At 38.2% G+C, this 20587-nt stretch overlaps 1 protein-coding gene across 4 annotated transcripts in view; it reads right to left on the bottom strand.

The window, feature by feature from the left end:
• The window catches only part of UBR3 (ubiquitin protein ligase E3 component n-recognin 3), a 122548-nt gene that overhangs the window by 15769 nt on the left and 86192 nt on the right, over positions 1-20587 (bottom strand). For all 4 annotated transcript variants that reach the window (XM_029071480.2, XM_029071482.2, XM_029071481.2 and 1 more), the window contains 3 exons: positions 16188-16273; positions 12062-12167; positions 6103-6203 (listed from right to left, as the gene is read on the bottom strand). In XM_029071480.2, coding sequence (XP_028927313.1) covers positions 6103-6203; positions 12062-12167; positions 16188-16273 — 293 coding nt within the window. The remainder of the gene's footprint in view (positions 1-6102; positions 6204-12061; positions 12168-16187; positions 16274-20587) is intronic.

Raw genomic sequence — 20587 nt, 5'->3', positions numbered from 1 at the left:
TACTGGTAACTTTTAAGTGCTTACTATGTGTCAAGCATTGTTCTAAGCACTGGGGTATATAGAGGTTAATCAGGTTGGACACAGTCCATGTCCTACAGTCTTAATCCCCATTTTACAGATGAGGTAACTGAGGCACAGAGAAGTTTAGTGACTTGCTCAAGTTTAGTGACTTGTCCGCTGTATGACAAGTGACGGAGCCGAAATTAGAACCCAGATCCTTCTGACTCCCAGACCTGTGCTCTATCCACTAAGCTGTGCTGCTTCTCTAGGCTTCGCTGCTTCTCTTTTTCAATCAATTGAATGAAATTACTGATTGCTTACTGTGTGAACAGCACTGTACAGAATAGAACATGATGATGTCACACGTACGCCATTCTGTGGAAATACACCAAATTCTCCTGACCCTAGCGTGCTTCTCCAGGGGAATCCCAGACACCCATTCGCATATGCTCCAGAGCCACTGCATTCCCCTTCAAGCCCCTCTGAACAAGGGTGCCACTTCCAAACCACAGCCCTGAGGGGAAGGAGACTACCAACTTGGTGGTATTTTACTTTCCAAGCTATTGGTTCAGGGCTCTGCAAACAGCAAGTGCTCAAGAAATACCCCTCATTGACTGACTGAGACTGGGGTCTGAAAATACTGGACATAGAAGCCCCCAGGGTCAATCCCTACCAGAAAATGGACAAACCTGATGAAAACCAGACTGTCCAGTATTAAACTGATGAACAGCCACTGTACTGTTGTGTCCCCCACAGTTGCCTATTATTATCATTCTGATAGATTTTGTAAAATCTATTTTACACATTAAAATTTGATTCTGAAATGAAAACTTGCATGCTCCTCTTATTCGGGCCAAATTAAAAGGGAACCGAATCATAACCCAGATTCAGCTAGATAACTCAATTTTTACTGGGTTGGCAACTTAAAATGAAATATATTCCATTGCTCAATATCAAGTTCAAGATAGGCAAGAAATGAAATAAAAGTGTATGCCCACTAGGCTCAAATGGAAAGGTCTCAACTGGAAAGCATTTTAACCAGTTGGAATATCCGTCTTCCACAACTCTGACTCACTTTAAAACTCAAATTTGTTTGGAAAAAAGGAGGCCAAAATTAAAAAAACACTAATATATGAAAGCAATGATAGGTTTGGTGGACACACAATTCTAGCTTCTGAGATTGACAATGTCAAATCTATTTTCAGTCAAGTCACTTATCCAAGAAATATTCAAAGATTTTAAACTACTCTTTTTTCAAAATTACTCAAAGCTTCCCTGTAAAACACACAAAGTCTGGTGATTAAATTGTATGAAAAGAAAATTTCCTTCTAATACCATAAAGATGAAAGAAAATAAATTTGGGGGTGGGGGCAAATCCATTATATAATACCACACAGTTATTAGTGTTGCAAAGTTTTAGCAATGACTGAGCAATATCAACTTCTCCATTGTCAAGTCAGGATGGATAAGAGAAAATGAAGGACAACCACCAACTGAATGGGGATAGCATATGAATACAGGAGCTAAAGGCTGGAATCTGGCAAAATTTGCAATACAGTTAATCAGAGTACAATCTTTCATTCACTATTCAAAAGAAAATGCAAGATTGAGAGCTATCTGTTCTGTTAAATGAAAGAGAAAATCCTACTCACACCATCTTAGGAAACAACTGCTCTAACAAGCAGATCAAGGTTACTACTAAGATGAAATGCTCAAAAGAGTTTGCAGAAGGCTGAGTGAAAAGTTAAGGGTAGTTCAAATTTATTTTCTCCAGCCATGTCTCTGGAAATGGAGGTTTGCCACCAATGACAACAAAAGATGTTATGGCAGGCTCCTGGAAAAATTGGAAGCTATTACTCAGTCAAAATTTTCCCTTAGAGTTTCAAGTGAAAATGATATTTGTATTCCCCTAACTACACTACAGGGCAATTTAATTAGGTACCCCTGTCCTAACTCATGAATTGCATATTTCAGGTGGTGAAGTAATCTCTCCACAATTTGTATACATGATTTTTTGATCTTTTAAAAATCAAGTAAGCAAATAATTTCTGATAATTTCACAAAATTATACCACTGATTCACATTATTGCTATTTAATATCTTTCTGTCTACTATGGGTTCTACCAGTAGCCTCTGGACCCCTCTTAATCCTCTTCCTGATGCCACAGGGCAGAGTGCTAATGACGGTGGGAGCCAGGGGAAGTCTGTCCTTAATTTTACTGCCATGAAAACAAGCTCAAAAATTATGATCAAAAAGTACAATACTGGAAATCTCACCCAGGTACAAAAGTTTACATGTCTCTCCTCTTAGTCCTCCCTTTATAAATTGACGTGACTAAAGCCCATAAATGTTCTGGCCTCCACAGTGAAGTCTCTTTGGTAATAATAATTTTAAAAAAGCTCAATTTGTAGTGATCTCTCTTTGGGATGGGTTCAGATCAATTTTTCTTCACAGAATGAAGAGCCTGAATGGTATAATAGCATTTACTTTGCCTCAATCAATGCAGGATTGAGGAAAGATACTAAATCCATCTAATAGTTAATAAGGCAGTTAGTGTGATTCCCAGAGCTACATTTGAAGGGCAACTTGAAGTCTATGTTTTCCTGATAAAATGCACTCAACTCTGGTGGTAGTAATGTAATGGTATTTACTAAATGCTTACTATGTGCAAAACCCTGTATTAGGCACTGCTGTAAATTTAGCTCAAACATAGCCCCTGCCCAAACAGGCTCACAATTCAAACTTAGATATGTTCCTACTGCAAAATGCATCTATATATTTCATATGGCAGAGTTTTAAATCTTATTCAGAAAATTATTTACTGGAAAATTATTTCCTGGAAAGAAGAAGAGCTTAACTTTAAATGCAAAAAAAAAAAAGTAGAATTCCATTGTAATATCAGAGCAATAGCATTGCCTATAACCAAAGTACTGAGAACTGTTCTGTTAACATAAAAAACAGGGTTCCTTTCACTGTTCCTGATATAGGTTACAATTTCATAGCACAGTGCAAGACAAGCGGCAAATGATATTAGAATATCTTAATCATCCTATGACAGCAGGGAAAAAGTAAACGAAAGTATTATGGAGCTTTCTGGTTGGACAGTACAATTTTTAAAATGAATCAATGTAAATAAAATTCTAGCCCACATTCTAATCCAGACTGTGGAGCCTCTGGCTTCCTACCCTATTTGAAGTGCTTAAGCAGCGACCCCCTTAGTGCCATATAGCAGATGTGGGAACAGATCTCTTTATGCACAGTGAGCATGCAAGAGAGGAATCAAAAAGGAAAGCCTAACTTTCCCAAGCACTGAGTACAGTGCTCTGCACACAGTAAGTGCTCAGTGAATACCACTGACTGAAATAGGGAGAAAGAGATCAACTCTATAATTAAGTTAAGGAACAGGCACTCCTCTAGAAACATTTTTAAATGAATTAATCTAGAAAATTGATTTGGGGATTTTTTTTTTCCAATTGGGAGAGTTTTCCTCCAGAGTCTGTTTAATAAAGCATACATATCATCCCTATAAATTAAAACCCTGCATGGCTGGAATATGGGGCTGGATCTGGTCCACGCCTGGTGCCCAATTTGCACCAGAAATTGGCCTGGACTAAACAGGAAATGGGGGAAGACTCACTTCCACTGTGAGTTGTGCAGATGCCCCCTGAGCTGCTATGAGGAGTGCTTGAGCACTTTCAAGAGCAGCCCGGCATTTGTGGAATGGTAACTCTCCAGCTGCCCTAACCTGAAACATCTGAACCACAAAAGGGCTTGACTCGGCACCAGTCTAACCTGGCCAAAATTCCTCCTGGACCCAGAATGCCCAATTCCCATTATTCTGACTTTACTCACTACATTTTGACATGCACTTTACCATCTATCCCTTTCTCTTCTTCACACTTAAAATAAACAATCTCTTACATAGTCCTAGGGTTGCCTTTACAGATTCACATTGGGGAAGGGGAAGAATGTGATGCCCACGTGTTGAATCCTGTGCACAGAATGCACGGCACTGTTTGTAAGTGGATCTGGGGACAGGGAAATGGGGGCCTGCTGTTGGTGATGATGCTGACTGCCAGCTCAGTGCTGCTTTGCTTTCCTGGGCAAGTTGCTACCTGTCAAGGACCTGCAGACAAGACAGCTGGGCTCCGTGCAAATTTGTTAGTCATCATTTATTCAGTGTATATACTTATCCACTGTCTATATGACCTTTACATGCCTCGATCACTGCTATCAGAATTGTACTGTAAGCTCTTCGATGTCAAGAATAATACCAATTTGGTAACGATGACAGCTACAGAGAACACATGATCCTTGCCACTTAAACCATAAAAGAAGAGACGAGGTGGATGCATCAAACATGGAAGAAGAAAAGGGACTGAATTTAAATGGTTATTCTAGATAAGTGGCTTCAGCAAGAGCACGGATGGCAAGAGGCAGAATTAAAAACATCACCAAGCACTGAATAAAACTAGTTCAACAACCTAGCCAAAAGCAGTCTTTATACATGCACAGTGTGGAAGTGGCTGGTAGTCACCCAGGAATCATTTCTGCCACAAGGAAAAATCTCACTAGTGATAGCATTTCCTTGCACAGAAAGCAAACTTTGTGGTTAGATGGGTAAATTACAGAACAGTATTCTCTTCTGACATACTACATACTCATGAGTCCCTTCACACTTTTTTATATCGAATTCCACCTGAATTCAAGCTTTGCTTCTATTCTTGATTACCAGTATTTCATCATTATCACTTGTTTCATTTATTCAATTAGAGTTTCCATTTAAATCAGATTGTTGAACTGATGCCCTACCGTAGAACATCAATTTCAAATTGCAGAGACTGGAGCAGCAATAGCAGGGCATTGCTTTGACTTTCCAATGCCACCAGTCCACTGGGCCACGCCACCTGGGACCTGTGCTTCCTTCCCTCCAGGTCAACCGGAGGGGCTTCCAAAGTGCCTTAGTGGAGCAAGGCGAAGGGACAAATTCAACGGTAGCATATTGTCACTGATTTCAGAACATAAGGAAGACTGTGACTGTCAAATCTACTGGACTCTGGACAGCCAGGACTGTGCAGCAAAGGGCAAGAGCGTGGCTCCTTCGACGACAATGTTCTGGTACATTTATTGTGTCGGTTGGGGTCTCTCCTGTATTCAATCTCGCCTCATGGGCCATGCCAATCCCGTGGTTCTGACAGAAGCCCGCTGAAGGCAAGGGACCCAATCTTATTTAGTCTCTACTGAATTCTTCGCCAGAGCTTGGTTCAATGCTTTGCACACAAAAGATGTTCAATAACCACTGAATGAATGTATACATTTCAAAGGCATAAGAAACAGAAAAGGACATTTGAGAATTTAAAACTGTGAAAATTTATTCATGAATAGCAGAAAACTGATACTGTTGGGCTACCAGGCTCAAGGCAATGGCTTCCTAGGCCAAGTGGGAACAACGATATAGAAAATGCCCCATTTTACTATGGAAGTTCATTTCCAAGAAGACATGAAGAAGATAGTGAACAATAACCATGCATAACGTTTTAAACATTTGTTTTCCAAAGTATCTGGAATCTGAGAGCTACAACTTCAGCAAGAACCGCAATGAATAAACTGTGCCAAACAAATATGTTTATATTATTGGCATATCACCACAATGAAAATTGTTGTGGGTGACCTCCTATTTCCTACTGATGCCATGGTTTGTATTCTTAAAACCAAAATAAATGACTATCTTTCACCTTTAGGCAGCCATTTCAACATGAAATACTGCACTGTCCTCTATGGTGAACAGATGAAGGTCATAAAGAGGATGTGTTTTTTCCAGTAAAAAGCACTTAGTGGTTTCCCCCACTCCAAGGTCTTGTGCCTTTTCCGTAGTGGCTGACTGATAAGGTATAAAGATAGGAGACAAAGATAAGCCTGTCAAACTACAACAAAATATTCCCTTCAAAGCTACCTTCTGAAGACAAGATGTAATCATTATTTCAGGATGTATCAAACACACTGTGATGTGTTTTTATACAGTTCCTCTACAGTCACCAGAACTCTTCTTTAAACTCATTCTTTCTAAGAATGTGATATTTCTATTTTTTTCAAGAACATACCTTTACGAAGGGGTTGGGGCATTGTTAAGATCTGGATGAGCAATAGGGATGAAACTTCTCTGAAAAGCACTGGCACCTCTGGTTGTTCATCACTGCCCAATCTGAAAAATTGAGACTAAAATCACTTTTGACACTGAAATCCATCTTCTAGTTTTAGAACAGTTTTCATTTCATGAATTTGATCATGGGGTTAAAATAAAGACTGAATTCCAACACCATACATATCTCCTCTTAAATAATAATCAAGGCCCTATTAATAACCAAGGCCCTGTCATTAATTTTTGTCCCAGTTTTCTTATGATTCTAGAGTCCTATGCATGTACTATTTGTTTTATGTTTTCTACCCCTGAAAATGTAATCTGGACAACAGTTTTATATTATTCTTATAATGAAAACAACCTACTAACATTCAAATGGCTTAAGTGATATGACATGAAACACCTATAACATTCCTGTGGTAAATGACATTGGTAAAAATAAACCAAAGTTTAGACTGTGAGCCCCCTAGGGTATAGGCACCATGTCTAATTCTCACTTCTAGATTCTCTCCTAGTGCTTAGTGCAATGCTCTGCATATTAACAACTTCCTACTACTTTATACTTTTCCATTTCTCCTCTTCTTAATTAAAAAAAAATCAAATGAACAAATGAAACTTTGAAAATCCAAAAGCTAAAATTCAGCCTGTTCCCTAGAAATTCGGGCAAACAAAACTATTACTTCTGCCAAAATTGGTAGGAAGGTCAAACTAGCTGGCCCAATTTTTGAGAAAATGAATATTAGCTATGATTTATAGTCAAGGGACACTGGAAAATGAACACGGTGTTGAACTTTCTCCAGCTAAGATGCTTTACATCAAAACAGTTACCAAATTTTAACCATTAATAGCTAATGGAAGAAAATAATTTTTCAAGTTTTTCAAGTCCAATTATTGTTGTTGTACATTTTTTTGTATGGTATTTGTTAAGCACTTACTGTGTGTCAAGCACTGTTCTAAGTGCTAGGTTAGATACAAGTTATCCAAGTCAGACATAGTCACCGTCCCACACGGGGCTCAAAGTATAGGTAGGAGAAGGTAGGAGGATGAACAGGTAATTTCATTCACATTTCACAGTTGAGAAAACTGAGGCACAGAGAAGTTAAGTACTTGCCCAAGGTCACATAGTTACTAATAATAAACTGTGTTGTACTTTAAAGCAACAGAAGGACAACCATATTAGATTTATTGGCCAAAAGTGGAAACAAATTGCTCTATATCAAAAGATTTGAACAGATGAAAGTATTTTAATATTTTAAAGGTAGAGAGCATCAATGCTCAACTAATTTTGGGATAATAGTGATAAGATCCAATTAAAAAAACACAGGAGCTTTGCTGTTGAAGAACTTTGCATTGAGAAGAAATTGCGAGGTTATGCTTATACCTGAGGATATGAACAACTGTTTCTTCTGACACCGCACTGCATTCTACCCAGAAAGATGTGCACTGTTGGAAGAAAGCTCCCTAATTCTACTGCTGTATTCTTCCCGAAATGGGTAATGAAAACATGAATCATGGCACAACTGACTATATTCATTTAAATACAGCATTTTTCTTTATGAAATCAGCTAATATTTCCATTATACCTGTGGATATGAACAACTGTTTCTTCTGACACCGCACTGCATTCTACCCAGAAAGATGTGCACTGTTGGAAGAAAGCTCCCTAATTCTACTGCTGTATTCTTCCCGAAATGGGTAATGAAAACATGAATCATGGCACAACTGACTATATTCATTTAAATACAGCATTTTTCTTTATGAAATCAGCTAATATTAGGAACAATTTAGTCAGCATTTGGAAAGTACAAATTGTCATAATAATCACATTTATTTGGAAGAAGGAACTAATGGATGAAAGGGAAATAGAAAAGGGAAATAGGAAAACCTTCCTAAGGGAATTACATTTCCCAGAAGACAAAAACCCTACATTCCCCAGAAACATCTGGAAATGGAAACCAATCAAGAAGGTGGAGCTTTTTTTTTAAAACTCAGAGCTAGCTTCCTTCTCTTTCTTTTCCATCCCTGTTTGCCTCTGGAGATATATCTTGCCAAGTTCTGGGTAGGAATACCCCTCTTTTTAAATCTTAAGAAATCTGTCTGTAAGATCATAGGAACGTATGTGTTAGGGATCATAGTTATAATGTAACTTGACTTTAGTTTTCCCCTTTTACTCTTTTTGCACTTTGAAATTAAACTCCTTTGTGTGCTTTAGGTTTGAATATTTGGAAAGGGAAAGTCTAATAACATGACTGAATTTCCCTGATGCTCCTCGCACAGTAACCTTGGCAGTCACTTTGAATTTCACTATAGTCCTATGGCTATAAGACCTTACTCCAAGATATCTTAAATGGCTAGGAATCTTTATAGCACCGGGTTAATTCCTACCAATGTCAATCACTCTCTGTCTTGCCAACCACACCTTTACATAAGACTAGGCCACACGATCGGTGGAAACCATAATATGATTTTTAATTATCAACATACATTTTTCTATGACATTATTTAACTTCCCTGATATAGATCTAGGAGAATTAAGTTATTTTCTATCTACAGGAGATGGTGTGGTACACCTTGAAGACACTCACATACTTGCACATGATTCAAAATATTTGTGACCAAATCAAACTAGGTCATTTCATCCTTTTCTCTCTTTTAAAAGGCATTCTCTAGGTAAGCACATAAGCGCATAAACTCATAAGCCCTGCCACTGCTGAGGGTGAACAAAGGCCTATCCAGTACAGAATCCAGTTTCTGAGAGTAGGCAAAGGATATTTGTAAGAGCAATGGTGATGACTGCCCTTTTCGACATTCAGGTGGCTAGAAACACGAAAAGACAATTAATACAATTTGACTGAAGAAAAAAATCCCCCTCTCCACAGCTGTTCAACTTTCTTTCTTCAGGTGACAAGGGTTTCGAACAAAATTATGGCACACCATCATAATCTTTCGGTGAAATACCAAAGGTGTGCATGTGGATCAAGAATACGCGAATACAGATAATAACAAGGCAGTTCTTGGCAAAATCATATTTTGGCAAAAGTCTTTGCAAATGGAGGAACAGGTAAACAATATTTGCAAAATTTATTCATTGCACAGTAATTTGAAATAGTCAAGACTTCAAAATAAGGAATTTCTATAAAACAGATAGTCTACAGCTTTTCTTCTCAGTTAAAAAAAAGATTTGTTCAGGCCTGTATTAGGCATTGCAGCAGATTAAGTACTTAAAAACTGCTATGTCATTCATCAAGAGCTCCATAACTTTTTCCATTATGACATTGAAACTGTACTTACAAACACTGTTTAGAATATGTATGGAAATTAAGCTTTATTTATACTGTTAATCCTCAATGCCTGTGAGAGTGTCTGATACAAATGTGACCTTCTATCAGATTGCGCTACTGTATCACTTAATACTTTCCAAGCTAAAAATAGGATCCGTGATGCAGCTAGAGCAAGCTCTTTGCAAATGAATCAAATATATCTAGGGTGCTGCAGTAGAGATATTTGCCTAGTGAATTTATTTTTTAAATTGTACTCATGTTATTTAAAGCCAGAAATTTCCAGAATTCCATTAATATAACAATATTAAACTGATAACGTTAGTTTATTGACATGTATTAGTGCTTCAAATATCCGCCATATAGCTGGTATCCCCATACTTTAACTAATGTATTGCAAAAAAGTTTTCTCTGATAAACCTGAGTTTGTTGATGTATCACCGTCATTCAGTTGATGTTGGGAAACATGACGTATGGAAAAAAAAGGCAGGGAGAAATACAAATTGAAAATGACCAAACTGTAGGATTCATTTGTTAAATTCAAAATAGCTTGTGATTTATATATCCACTGGAAATAATACATAATATTGGTGTCTAATCATATTAAGCTTGGTTAAATTGGCTTAATATGATGGATTGGCCGATGGATTGTATAGCTTAGGGTGCTGGGAAACCATTTTGGGGAAAGCTTAATGAAGGAAGTGGCCCTATAGGAGGGCTCTCAATGTGGGGACCTCACAATCTGTTTGATATGGGTAAGGAAGAAGCTCCAGACCGAGAAAACAGCATGAGTGAAGAACCGGAGGTGGGAAAAATAAGAGCTGGGTACAGCTGGTAGGATGGCTTGGGAGGAATGAGGTGAATGAGCTGAGAAATAGCAGGTGAAAAGAGTAGATAGACAGGGGGAATGAATGGTGAAGAGCCCTGAAGTCAGTTGTTATACTCTATTCTCCCAAGTGTTTAGTATGGTGCTCTGCATACAGTAAGTGCTCAATAAATATGATTGATTTAATTTGATCAATGTAAAAAGACTCATTAGTTAGTTCTGCCCATATAATTTACTATGTAGCTTGAATTACCTGCAAAGCTAATTGTCAAATCTTCCCATGGCTATACAGATCCCGCCATATAGACCAAAAGCTAATAGTAATGAAATATTTAGCTCATATGAATTCCTCAATATCAAGCAAGATCCCAGTCTTTACAAAATCTAACTAGGATTCTCTGCATTTAAAAATAAAAGATTTTTCTAGTGAAAAACACAGTTTTTCACTGGCACAGGGAGAATTCAGATCTCAAGAACCTACTGCATTTAATCCTAGAATAACAGGGGCTCATTTAACAGATTTCCATGGAGGCACTCATTTGGGGATTCTCTCCCTATTTACGATTAAAAGATCTCTAATTTGTTAAACTTTGTGATGAAGTCTAAGACATAACCTCTAGAGCATCATTCCTGAAAGTGACTCCTTTAGCTTTTTTTTTTTTAGATAATCTTATGACTCTCACGGAATTTGTTCAGTGATTTCGTTTGCTTACTTTTGAAATATTATGTATACAGTAGGCCACAGTATGGTGAATGCCATGAGATACATATCCTGGAAAAATTGGCTTTGCCTTTTCATCCCTGAAGGCTCTCTAATTCCTAGCCATTTCCAGATGTAATGGCCAGGACCAGGCTAGGGATCTTGCGCTTACAACAGTGCTTGGCACACAGTAAGTACATAACAAATACCATCATTATTATCTCTTTGATTGATTCTTTCATTCATTCAATCATTTGAGAGTTTACTGTGTGCATAAGTTACATAGAGTAAAAACTAAGTGAACAATGAAAAGGAAAATAAATGAGAAAAGAATCTAAAATATTGCCTATAAAATATGGGCACTGCAACTTCAAAGAATGACTGAAATACTGGTTGAAGACTAGAATAAGAATGAATAGTAAAAAAAAAAAAAGCCATTTGACACAGTAATGGCTTTTCTGACTAAAGCAGGAAGTGACGTGCAATTAACCTTAGCATATGAGGGCATCCCTGACTCTGATATCACTAAGGTTCAATAATTTTAAACTACTGTGGAAGACCCTCTCTAAGAGCTCCTATTAGAGGGCTGAATACTGAACCACAAGACCACCACTTCTACCTATTCATTCCTGGGTCTTGCAGTCTAGCTCTCACCCCATTTTTGGCCTGATTTCTTGGGAAAGTTCTGCCTACCTTTGGGGGAACTCTTTGGGGAAGTACCGCTGCAATGATCCTTTCCTTCCTTTCTAACAGACAGCTAAGTACCATCACCATCTGAGTCTGTGAGAGGCTAATCTCAAAATGGGGACTCATGGCATTAGCAAGTTGATGTAAATAGTCTCATCCTCTTTTTTCCATAATACATCTTCTTGCTCTTCACGTTACTGTCAGGCCGATGGGTGTGTATATAAGTAAGATTGTGACTGATCTGTGCCCAGCACACTAATTTTGTATAGGGGCTGTCCTTCAGTATGCAAGTGGAAGGCAGACTGGTCTGTTTGGTATGGTTGTTTCCCAGCACTCCATCCACGCCCGCGACAAACAGGACATTTGTTCCAAAACAGATCATATGCACAGACCTATTAGGGATTTCTTTTGGGATTGTCCCAACACTTACTGTGAATTCATATCCGGCATTAAATGAGTCAGTTTTTTCCATGGATTGTAGGCAGAGTCAATGCTGTAGAGCCGCATGTGCATGGCTAACACGTGGAACAGCTGATCTGCATAGATTAAGAGGAAGGTAATCAGAGTTCACAGAGAAACTTAAGGATGAATAAACTGGGCCACAAACTTGGTCCAAAAAGAAGTTTGTCTGTGTTCAGTTCAATGCCTATTCTCTGGGAAGGAAGAATAAAATAAAAAACTTGAAATCTGCTGCTCAAAGAAGATTGTCTTCATCCTAATCAACAACTAATTCATAAGAAGTGATTAGCAAATATGGCAGCCAGTCAGCTTCTCTCTTCTAGATTGATACAAGTATTCCCCAGCTAAATACGTTTCAGATGCCAAGTTACTTTTCATACACAAATATAGTAACTTTTGAAGAAAACTCTTTATGAAAACTGATGATGATGATACTGATGATGACAATTTTTAAAATATTTAAGTTTAAAAGGATTTCTGTTCAGATTCCAGGAATTAAAAAGACAACTATAGAAGTCATTCATATGACTTTTATTGAGCTCTTACTGTGTGAAGGGCACTTTACTAAATGCTTGGGAGAGTACAATACAACAACAAACACATTCACATTCCCTGCCCTCAGTGGTCTTACAGTCTAGATGATTTAATATACATTTATATATAACGTATAATATTTCACTGGCACAGCCTCTTACTGTAGCGTCTTCTCTTGCTTTATGACAGTTACATAGTCAGGCAAGCTATCAATAAATTCATTATAGTTAAAACGTTTACCACAAGAAAACAGATTTTTTTTTTAACAATATTCAAATGCCTTGTTAAGAAAACACTAAATTTGATCTTTCCATTGCAGGCCTGTTAAACTCTATTTAAATAATAATAAAATAGATGGGGACTGTTAGATTAATGTGTCCCAATTACTCAAAAATACTTGCTGTTCAAAAAAGTCTTTTGCTCAATAACATCAGCTGACACTGCAAGAGCCAGAAGGCTGTAATTATCTCCTGAGGTTTAAAAATAATGGAAGACATAGATAACACTGGAATTGACTGCCATCAACTGCTTTCTGAATGGAAATATTCAGTGAAGACAAACAAGTACCTGTCCTCAGGCCAACCGATCTAGCCATAAGTTGTGTTTTGATGCCTGGTTTCCAGAGGATACTTTTATTGGTAAATCTTGCAGAATAAGTATAAAAGATTTAAAATATAGCACAAGTCTAAAACCTGCTTTCCTTAGAAAGCAGCTGGTCGGGAAGAGGATGAGAATTGTATAGACTGAAAATTACCACCTTAAATGGAGACATAACCCAATAAATCCTATTTATTGGTCTAGGCTTGGTTTAAAACTACCTTCTCACACTAAAGGGCCCCTTAAGTGCAGGAGTTTCTGATTTCACCTCATGGTCCTACCAGTATTCTACCAGTACCAGTATACCTCTGCAGCATGGCTCAATGGCAAGAGCATGGGCTTGGGAGCCAGAGTTGGTGGGTTCTAATCTCGGCTCTGCTACTTGTCAGCTGTGTGACTTTGGGCAAGTCACTTAACTTCTCTGTGCCTCAGTTCCCTCATCTGTAAAATGGGGATTAAGACTGTGAGTCCCATGTGGGACAACCTGATTACCTTGTATCTACCCCAGCATTTAGAACAGTGCTCGGCACATAGTAAGCACTTAACAAATACCAACATTATTATTATCCCCATCTCCAGGATTCTACTCAAGACTAACCTTGCGTAACAGTATTAACTGCCTAATGTATGCAATACACTTTACCGAGAGTTAGGAAAAAAATATACAGATAAGAACTGGATAAAGTCCCTGGCTCACAATCACTCCAGAGTACAGTATCCCTACCCCCTCTCACAACCTAAAATACATGTTTTTGTACATTTTATACTAATTCTGTATTAAATTACAGGATGAATTTCAGCCATGCAGCTCTCTGAAGGCTTTGCTCAATCAATCATTCATATTTATTGACCACTTACTGTGTGCAGGGCACTGTACTAAGCACTTGGCAGAGCACAATATGCCAATAAAACCAACACATTCCCTGCCCAAAACAACTTTACAATCTAGATAGGGAGAGAGAGAGAGACACTAAGATAAATGAATTACAGACATGTACATAAGTGTTGTGGGGCTGGGGGTGAGGCAAGTCGGGTCAAAGCAGAAAGGAATAGGAAAAGAGGAAATGAAGACTTAGTCAAGGAAGGCCTCTTGGCGGAGATGCCCTTCAATAAGACTTTGACGGTAGGGAGAGAAACTGTCTGTCGGCTATGAAGAGGGAAGGCATTCCAAGCCAGAGGCAGGACTTGGGCGAGAGCTCAGGAGCAATGTTGACGAGATTGAGGTATGGTGAGTAGGTTGGCATTAGAGGAGCAGAGTGTGCAGGCTGGGTTGTAATAGGAGAGCAGCAAGGTGAGGTAGGAGGGGAGATTTTAGGGACATCACACCTGATATCTCTTGGGACTTTAATATAATCCACAAATTAACTTACCCTCAAAGTAAGTGTAGCAGAGAGAAATATTTACCATTCAGGAATCTTCTTATGATATGGTAAGAAGGAACCAATCTCCATACAAAAAAAACCAACTGATTTTTCTCTCATAACTCTCCTCAGGAGAGTACCGACTAGCAAGCTCTCAATAAATACCATTTAAAAAGACCACCACCAAAAAAACCCTCCTCTTCCCTGCCTCTAGGAGGGTAAAGTATCTCTGCTTGTGGCAATGAAACAGGCCTCCTCACAGAATGTACAGCTTCTGGGAAGTAAATGCAAAACCAGTCCTTTTGCACAATGGAGTTTGCAGCTGATGCTCTCTTCACTACAACCCTCATGCCAGCCGTTTTGAAAGGACTTTAAAGCACCCTACTTTGGCTGTGGCCTTGCTCTTTAAAAGGAATTACCTATAAAGTCATCATTTTCTCTTCCTCCCATGGGTCTACCGCTCACATACATGGTTGCATAAAAGCATGCAAACAATTATAATCTATAAATTTTGCCAGGGCGATTTTGAAACATGAAAGTGAATATAAGCTCAGGTAAAGACTCTTTTTTCATCACACTGTTTCAGTCACAGACACAAGTAGGTCCATCAATCATTCCTAATTTCCACTTCCAAGAGTGGCTGCCCTCACAGTTCGATCTACTAAAGCAGCACTTGACCTATTTGTTCTCAACATCTTCACTGGTGCTTGTTGCTGTAACAGCTCACCTGGGATAGCACTTTCCATTTTTTATAATATCTAATCAACCAACTTAACTGCTTTAAGACTCATGTACTACAAGTCTGATGCTTAATTACTGACAGACAACTCATTACTACAGATGAGAGAGAGGACAACTGAAAGATCTTTTGGATTTTCAGTTTTCAAAGAACTTTAATTTTGTATACTCAAAGTGATTCCAGAAATACTGTATTAAAGTATAAATTTCTGTATCTTTACCAATAACGTGATTCTAATTGGAATCCATCAGAAAACAAAAATACCTGCCTTCAGATCAGCAGACTGTCCCAAGTGCTTAGTACAGACTTCTGCACACAGCGCTCAGTAAATGGCGATTGATTAAATGATTGTTTAAGGAGTAGAGTGGTGTGTTTAAGTCACACTTGGGAATATGATTCATTTATATTCCTACTGATATTAACATCTAAAAGCATGGCCTAGGGCTTTACTATACATAACAAAAACATGTTTCAAATACAACTATCAGTTAACTATAGTATTAACTGTAAAAACTATGTTGACAAAATAAATTGCTTCTAGTTTCTGAAAACTAATTCTTTTTTGCAATTAAGAATACAGTCTTATTTATAAAATCTACAGAAATCACATGCCTACGGATGACAGTTATGTTGTAGATTATATTTACAGTACACAATTCTCTTCATATGTTTCCTTTAAACAATACACCAAATATAAAGATGTCTTTCTTAGAAAACTTTTAAGATTAACTATAAAGAAATGACTTTATTATATTAAAACAGAATATGAATATTATTTTAAATCACAAACTATTGTCCAGACCTTTGATTTTGCAAATGAAATATCTGCATGCAAAAATTAAATTTTAATATTACAGAAAACTTACTTAAACAAGACCTTTTCCCAGCTGTGCTTGCTCCACCTGAACATAAATTACCTCCCCGGTGAATCAGCTCAAGTTCCAAATTTGTTCTGTAAGGAAAGCATTCGATATATATTTCAGAGTAATCCAGTTTAGTAACCTTAAGTTCTTTATACAAACTGCTAAAGATATAAAATTTATACATTTCCTCCTTATGATATATGACATCTAAACATTTTTATTGGTAACATCCTTGTTAAGATATTTAAGGACAATTCATGAAGAGAATCAGTTCAGTTATTGTTGTTCAGTTTTACATCTACAAAACCAAAAATCTCTGTCATGGTCCACAGCTCACATTTTGATTTCTGACACAATGAAAATAAGGCTTTTAGTTTGGGCTCAACTGACATACACAGATTGAAACTGAAATGTGTCATGAAACTTTTCATAAAATTGGGGCATGTAAACATAGTTTAAATAAACATCTTCACTCTCTGAGTATTTACCTTTATAAAATACACAAACATACTCATCTATTCACATAAAATTATCAAAGCTCAGATTATTTTGTTGTACTCTTACATTTGAGGTCACTTTTAAAGTGGCCAAATAGCCATCATATTAGAAATGCAATCTCATTTATCTATTTCAAACATGAGTTCTCTGCAAAACCCACCATTTAGTTGTGTAACTACCCATTATTGTGAGAATGATTATTTCTATGACTTACAAAATTTTACACCTCCTTTGAAACAAGTTTAAGAGCATTAGTCAACTTTATACAATTAACCTAACACACTGCAGATTTAACCTTTCTATGTCTTTAATTTCTTTGTAGGGAGCTGTATAAACTGATCATGTTCATTTTTAAAATAAACTCAATTCTCACTACAAGCCCACTTTTTTTTGGTAACAAAATAACTAGTTTATGTCAGTGATATTCAGTCAGTTTTATACTAACAAAAAAACCTCTATCAGCATTTCAAACCTATTCCTATCTATTGTACTATGAAGAGATTTAAAAAACTTATTTTATTTGAAACAAAACCTTGTAGCATTTGCATATGAGTACAAAATGTTTTAAACCATATTTTGGGAAAATATTTTTATATTTTCACTTCTAAATCTAACTGCTCAAATATTAATATCCTTAAATTTGCAGTTTTGCTACCCATTTCTGAAGGAATGCTTTAATCCTCTCTACCGAAGGGGAAAAAAAAGCAATTTAACGTTGATAATGTTCCTGCTCAGAGCTCCATCTGGTTGCTGCTGATAAGGGCATCTGTGTGACAAGGGAATTTTCCACTCTTCAGGCGATTTGCAGTGCTCACTGAACTTCTAAAAGCTACCAGTAAGGAAGCAGGGGCAAGGATTTTGTCGAAGTGGACAGAAAGCCAGCAGGGACCAGTATTGGTTCCTTCACCAGGGGAATATAAATAAAAGCAATATGCTTTGCTTCCACAAATCTGTTGCTGCCAAAATTGTGCATAAAAATTAATGGCTAATTCCATTGCAAAAGCCAAAAGATACTACAGATAGTATTTAAATGAGAAAAGCAAAAACATCATTAGAATTTTTTTGTGAACAAAAGTAACTAGGATTTCTCTTTCTTGTTTTGCCAAGATAGGCAAACCATTTTATGTAAGAATCACTTCAACCTTTCAATCTAACACGAACTAGGCAATGATACAATGGGATCACCAGAGGGACACAGAGGGTGAGGAGCCCATCAGCTGTGTGAGCTGGGCTCTCAGACCCAGCTGTTCCAGGTAATAATAAAAACTGTGGCATTTGTTAAGTGCTCACTATGTGTCTGGCATTGTTCTAAGTGCTGGGGTAGATAAAGCAAATCAGACTGGACGCAGTCCCTGACCCACATGGGGCTCACAGCCTTGATTCCCTTTGTGATGGGGTAACTGAGGCACAGACAAGTTAAGTGACTTGCCCAAGGTCACTCAGCAGACAAGTGGTGGAGCCAGGCTTAAAAGGTTCCAACAATAACTGCAGAGAGGCAGGTGGTTTTCTGGCCTGTTTGCTCTTTGAAGCCTGGCCCCTTCGAGACTCCACTGCTCCTAAAATCCCTGTCCCCTTTATGCCCTTGTTCTCATGATGGACAGCAAGAACCTGTAGTCATCACCACCCTTTCTGCCCAAAGGAATGCTTGGAAGAAAGGTGCTGGGTGCCCCATGCCAGCTCTCTCACTCACTCCAGAGCTTGCACACTGCCCACAAAATCATGAAGGGTGAAAAGGCCCTGTCCACACCCTCCATGATTTTGTCACCTTCAATAATGCTTTCTGTCAGCCTTCTTCTTTCCAGTCTGAAGAATCCTAATCTTTTCCACTGATCCTCAGGTGGATATTCTGGATGCCCTCCTCGGATCTATTCTGTCTTTCAGGAGATGCAGCAACCAGAGCAAATGCAATAGCTCTGGTTTCATATGTCCAAACTTTTAGTTTTCTTTGTCCCTCCCTCTAAAGTCTGACACCCACAACCCTATGTGGAGAGGAGGAGAGACAAGGGAAGACAGGAAGGGCCAAACAGAACTAGGGGGTCCCCGCTTGGGCTAAGTCCACCGTCAGGGGTACAAGTTTCTGATGGAAGAGCTACCAAAGTTACCTCACACAGTGGACAGACTCAAAAGAAATCCTGAAAAGAGCTAGCTAACTACTCTGGCAACCATCTGCTGTTCTGTGGTGCTTCTGGGTGAACTTCTGACCAGTAGTGACACTTCGCCTGGAAATGGGTTTTGAACTTAAAATTCTGGAGGGCCTAAAACAGAGTGCTGCATCCAATAGCGACCAGATGGCAAAGACAAGAGAGTACAAGGAACACTATGCAAACTACAAATACTACAGTAACAATCAACAATCAATTGTATTTATTGAGTGCTTACTGTGTGCAGAACACTGTACTAAGTACTTGGGAGTCCTAACGGCCTTTAAAACAAATAAAAAAAACCCAGAGTTGGTAGAAATGTTCCCTGCCCACATGGGTTTTACAGTCAATTACTTCACACGGGTTCTTGGTCCCAACGTCCTTGTTATTAGACTGAGGCTCATCTACCATGGGAGACGTCATAATCATCATTATCATCACCATGCTCTTCCTACTGTCTAAGATTTGGGCTTCCCTTATACCTTTAGCAGATCAATGATTTAAATGAACAGTCAACAATGACCTCAAAATCTTATCTGAAAACTCACCGTCATGTTTGAGTTATTTTTTTCCTTTAGATATATTACCTTGGCTCACACTGAAGTGTTCCTTGCTGCTTTTCTGTCCTATTCATTCAGCTCTGAGTAGCTTTCTTGCAGTTTATCCCATATACCTAGCACCTTACCACTTGAAAGAGCTTAATGTCATCTCCAAATGTGGAGATTTCACTGTACTCTCTCTTCTAGGTCCACATAAATATGTTAAATAGTGAAACAAATTGGGAAAGTAAAAGAATACGAGTCCTACTATTAAGGACACAGTTGATAAGCGAAGGCCCATTCAAATACATTTAACAACTCACTTAATTCAAATGAAGTCAAATCCCAATTTTCCATCCTAATGGGGGAGTGAGAATTGGCACAATTAATCAACAACTGAGGGCTGGGTGTAGAGCACTGAACTACTTGCAGCACGGAACCTGTCTACCAATTCTTTTATACAGCACTTCCCCAAGCATTAAGTAGTGCTCTGCACAAAGTAAGTGTTCAATAAATACAACTAATTGATTGACTGATTGACAGAAATAGAAGACAAAATCCTTTCCAAAAGGTGTTTACAATCTAATAAGGGAAACAGGCACAGATCAAATTACCGATAGAAGGAAACACCAGAAAAGTGAGTATAGGTAAATAAAGTGCTTAAACACTCAAGGACAAAAATCAATCATTGGCAATCTGTGTGCAGACCACCCTGGGAACACTAGTACTAGTATTATGGGAAGACTGTGGTGGCTGCTGTAGCGGTCACTGTGGCAGTGGTTGTGACTATGCACTTGGAACTGTGAGGAGCCTGAAATTCTGCTCCTCAAGCCACAGATATTTGGGTTTTTTTCTTTATATAATCTTAATGTTTTATTTAATCTCTCCTTATGTGTCTGCCCCCAGCCCCCTCTTCCCCTTTTCATTTTCAGCTTCTGAGTACCCCCAAGGGACAGGTACCATTTTTAATATACACTTGTGTCATCTGTCCCAGCACTTAGTACAATGCTCTACAGAGAGCAAGCACTTAATAAATACTAGTATTACTTGTACTAAGGCTATATGTGACTACATACGAATGCTGGGGTGTTAGTTGAGAGGAAATGACCTGAGAAAAAGAAAATTGAACCTAGGAAAAAGAAAATGGAGGAGACAGATTTTCAGGAACACTTTGTAGATGGAGAAAGCTGAGGTCTGGTTTATTTCAAGGGAAAAAGATTTTCAG

Source organism: Ornithorhynchus anatinus, chromosome 9 (genome assembly GCF_004115215.2).
Source record: "Ornithorhynchus anatinus isolate Pmale09 chromosome 9, mOrnAna1.pri.v4, whole genome shotgun sequence".
NCBI lineage: Eukaryota > Metazoa > Chordata > Mammalia > Monotremata > Ornithorhynchidae > Ornithorhynchus > Ornithorhynchus anatinus.
Note: the sequence above shows the minus strand (reverse complement) of the source record. Positions and strands in the feature narration are given on the sequence as shown.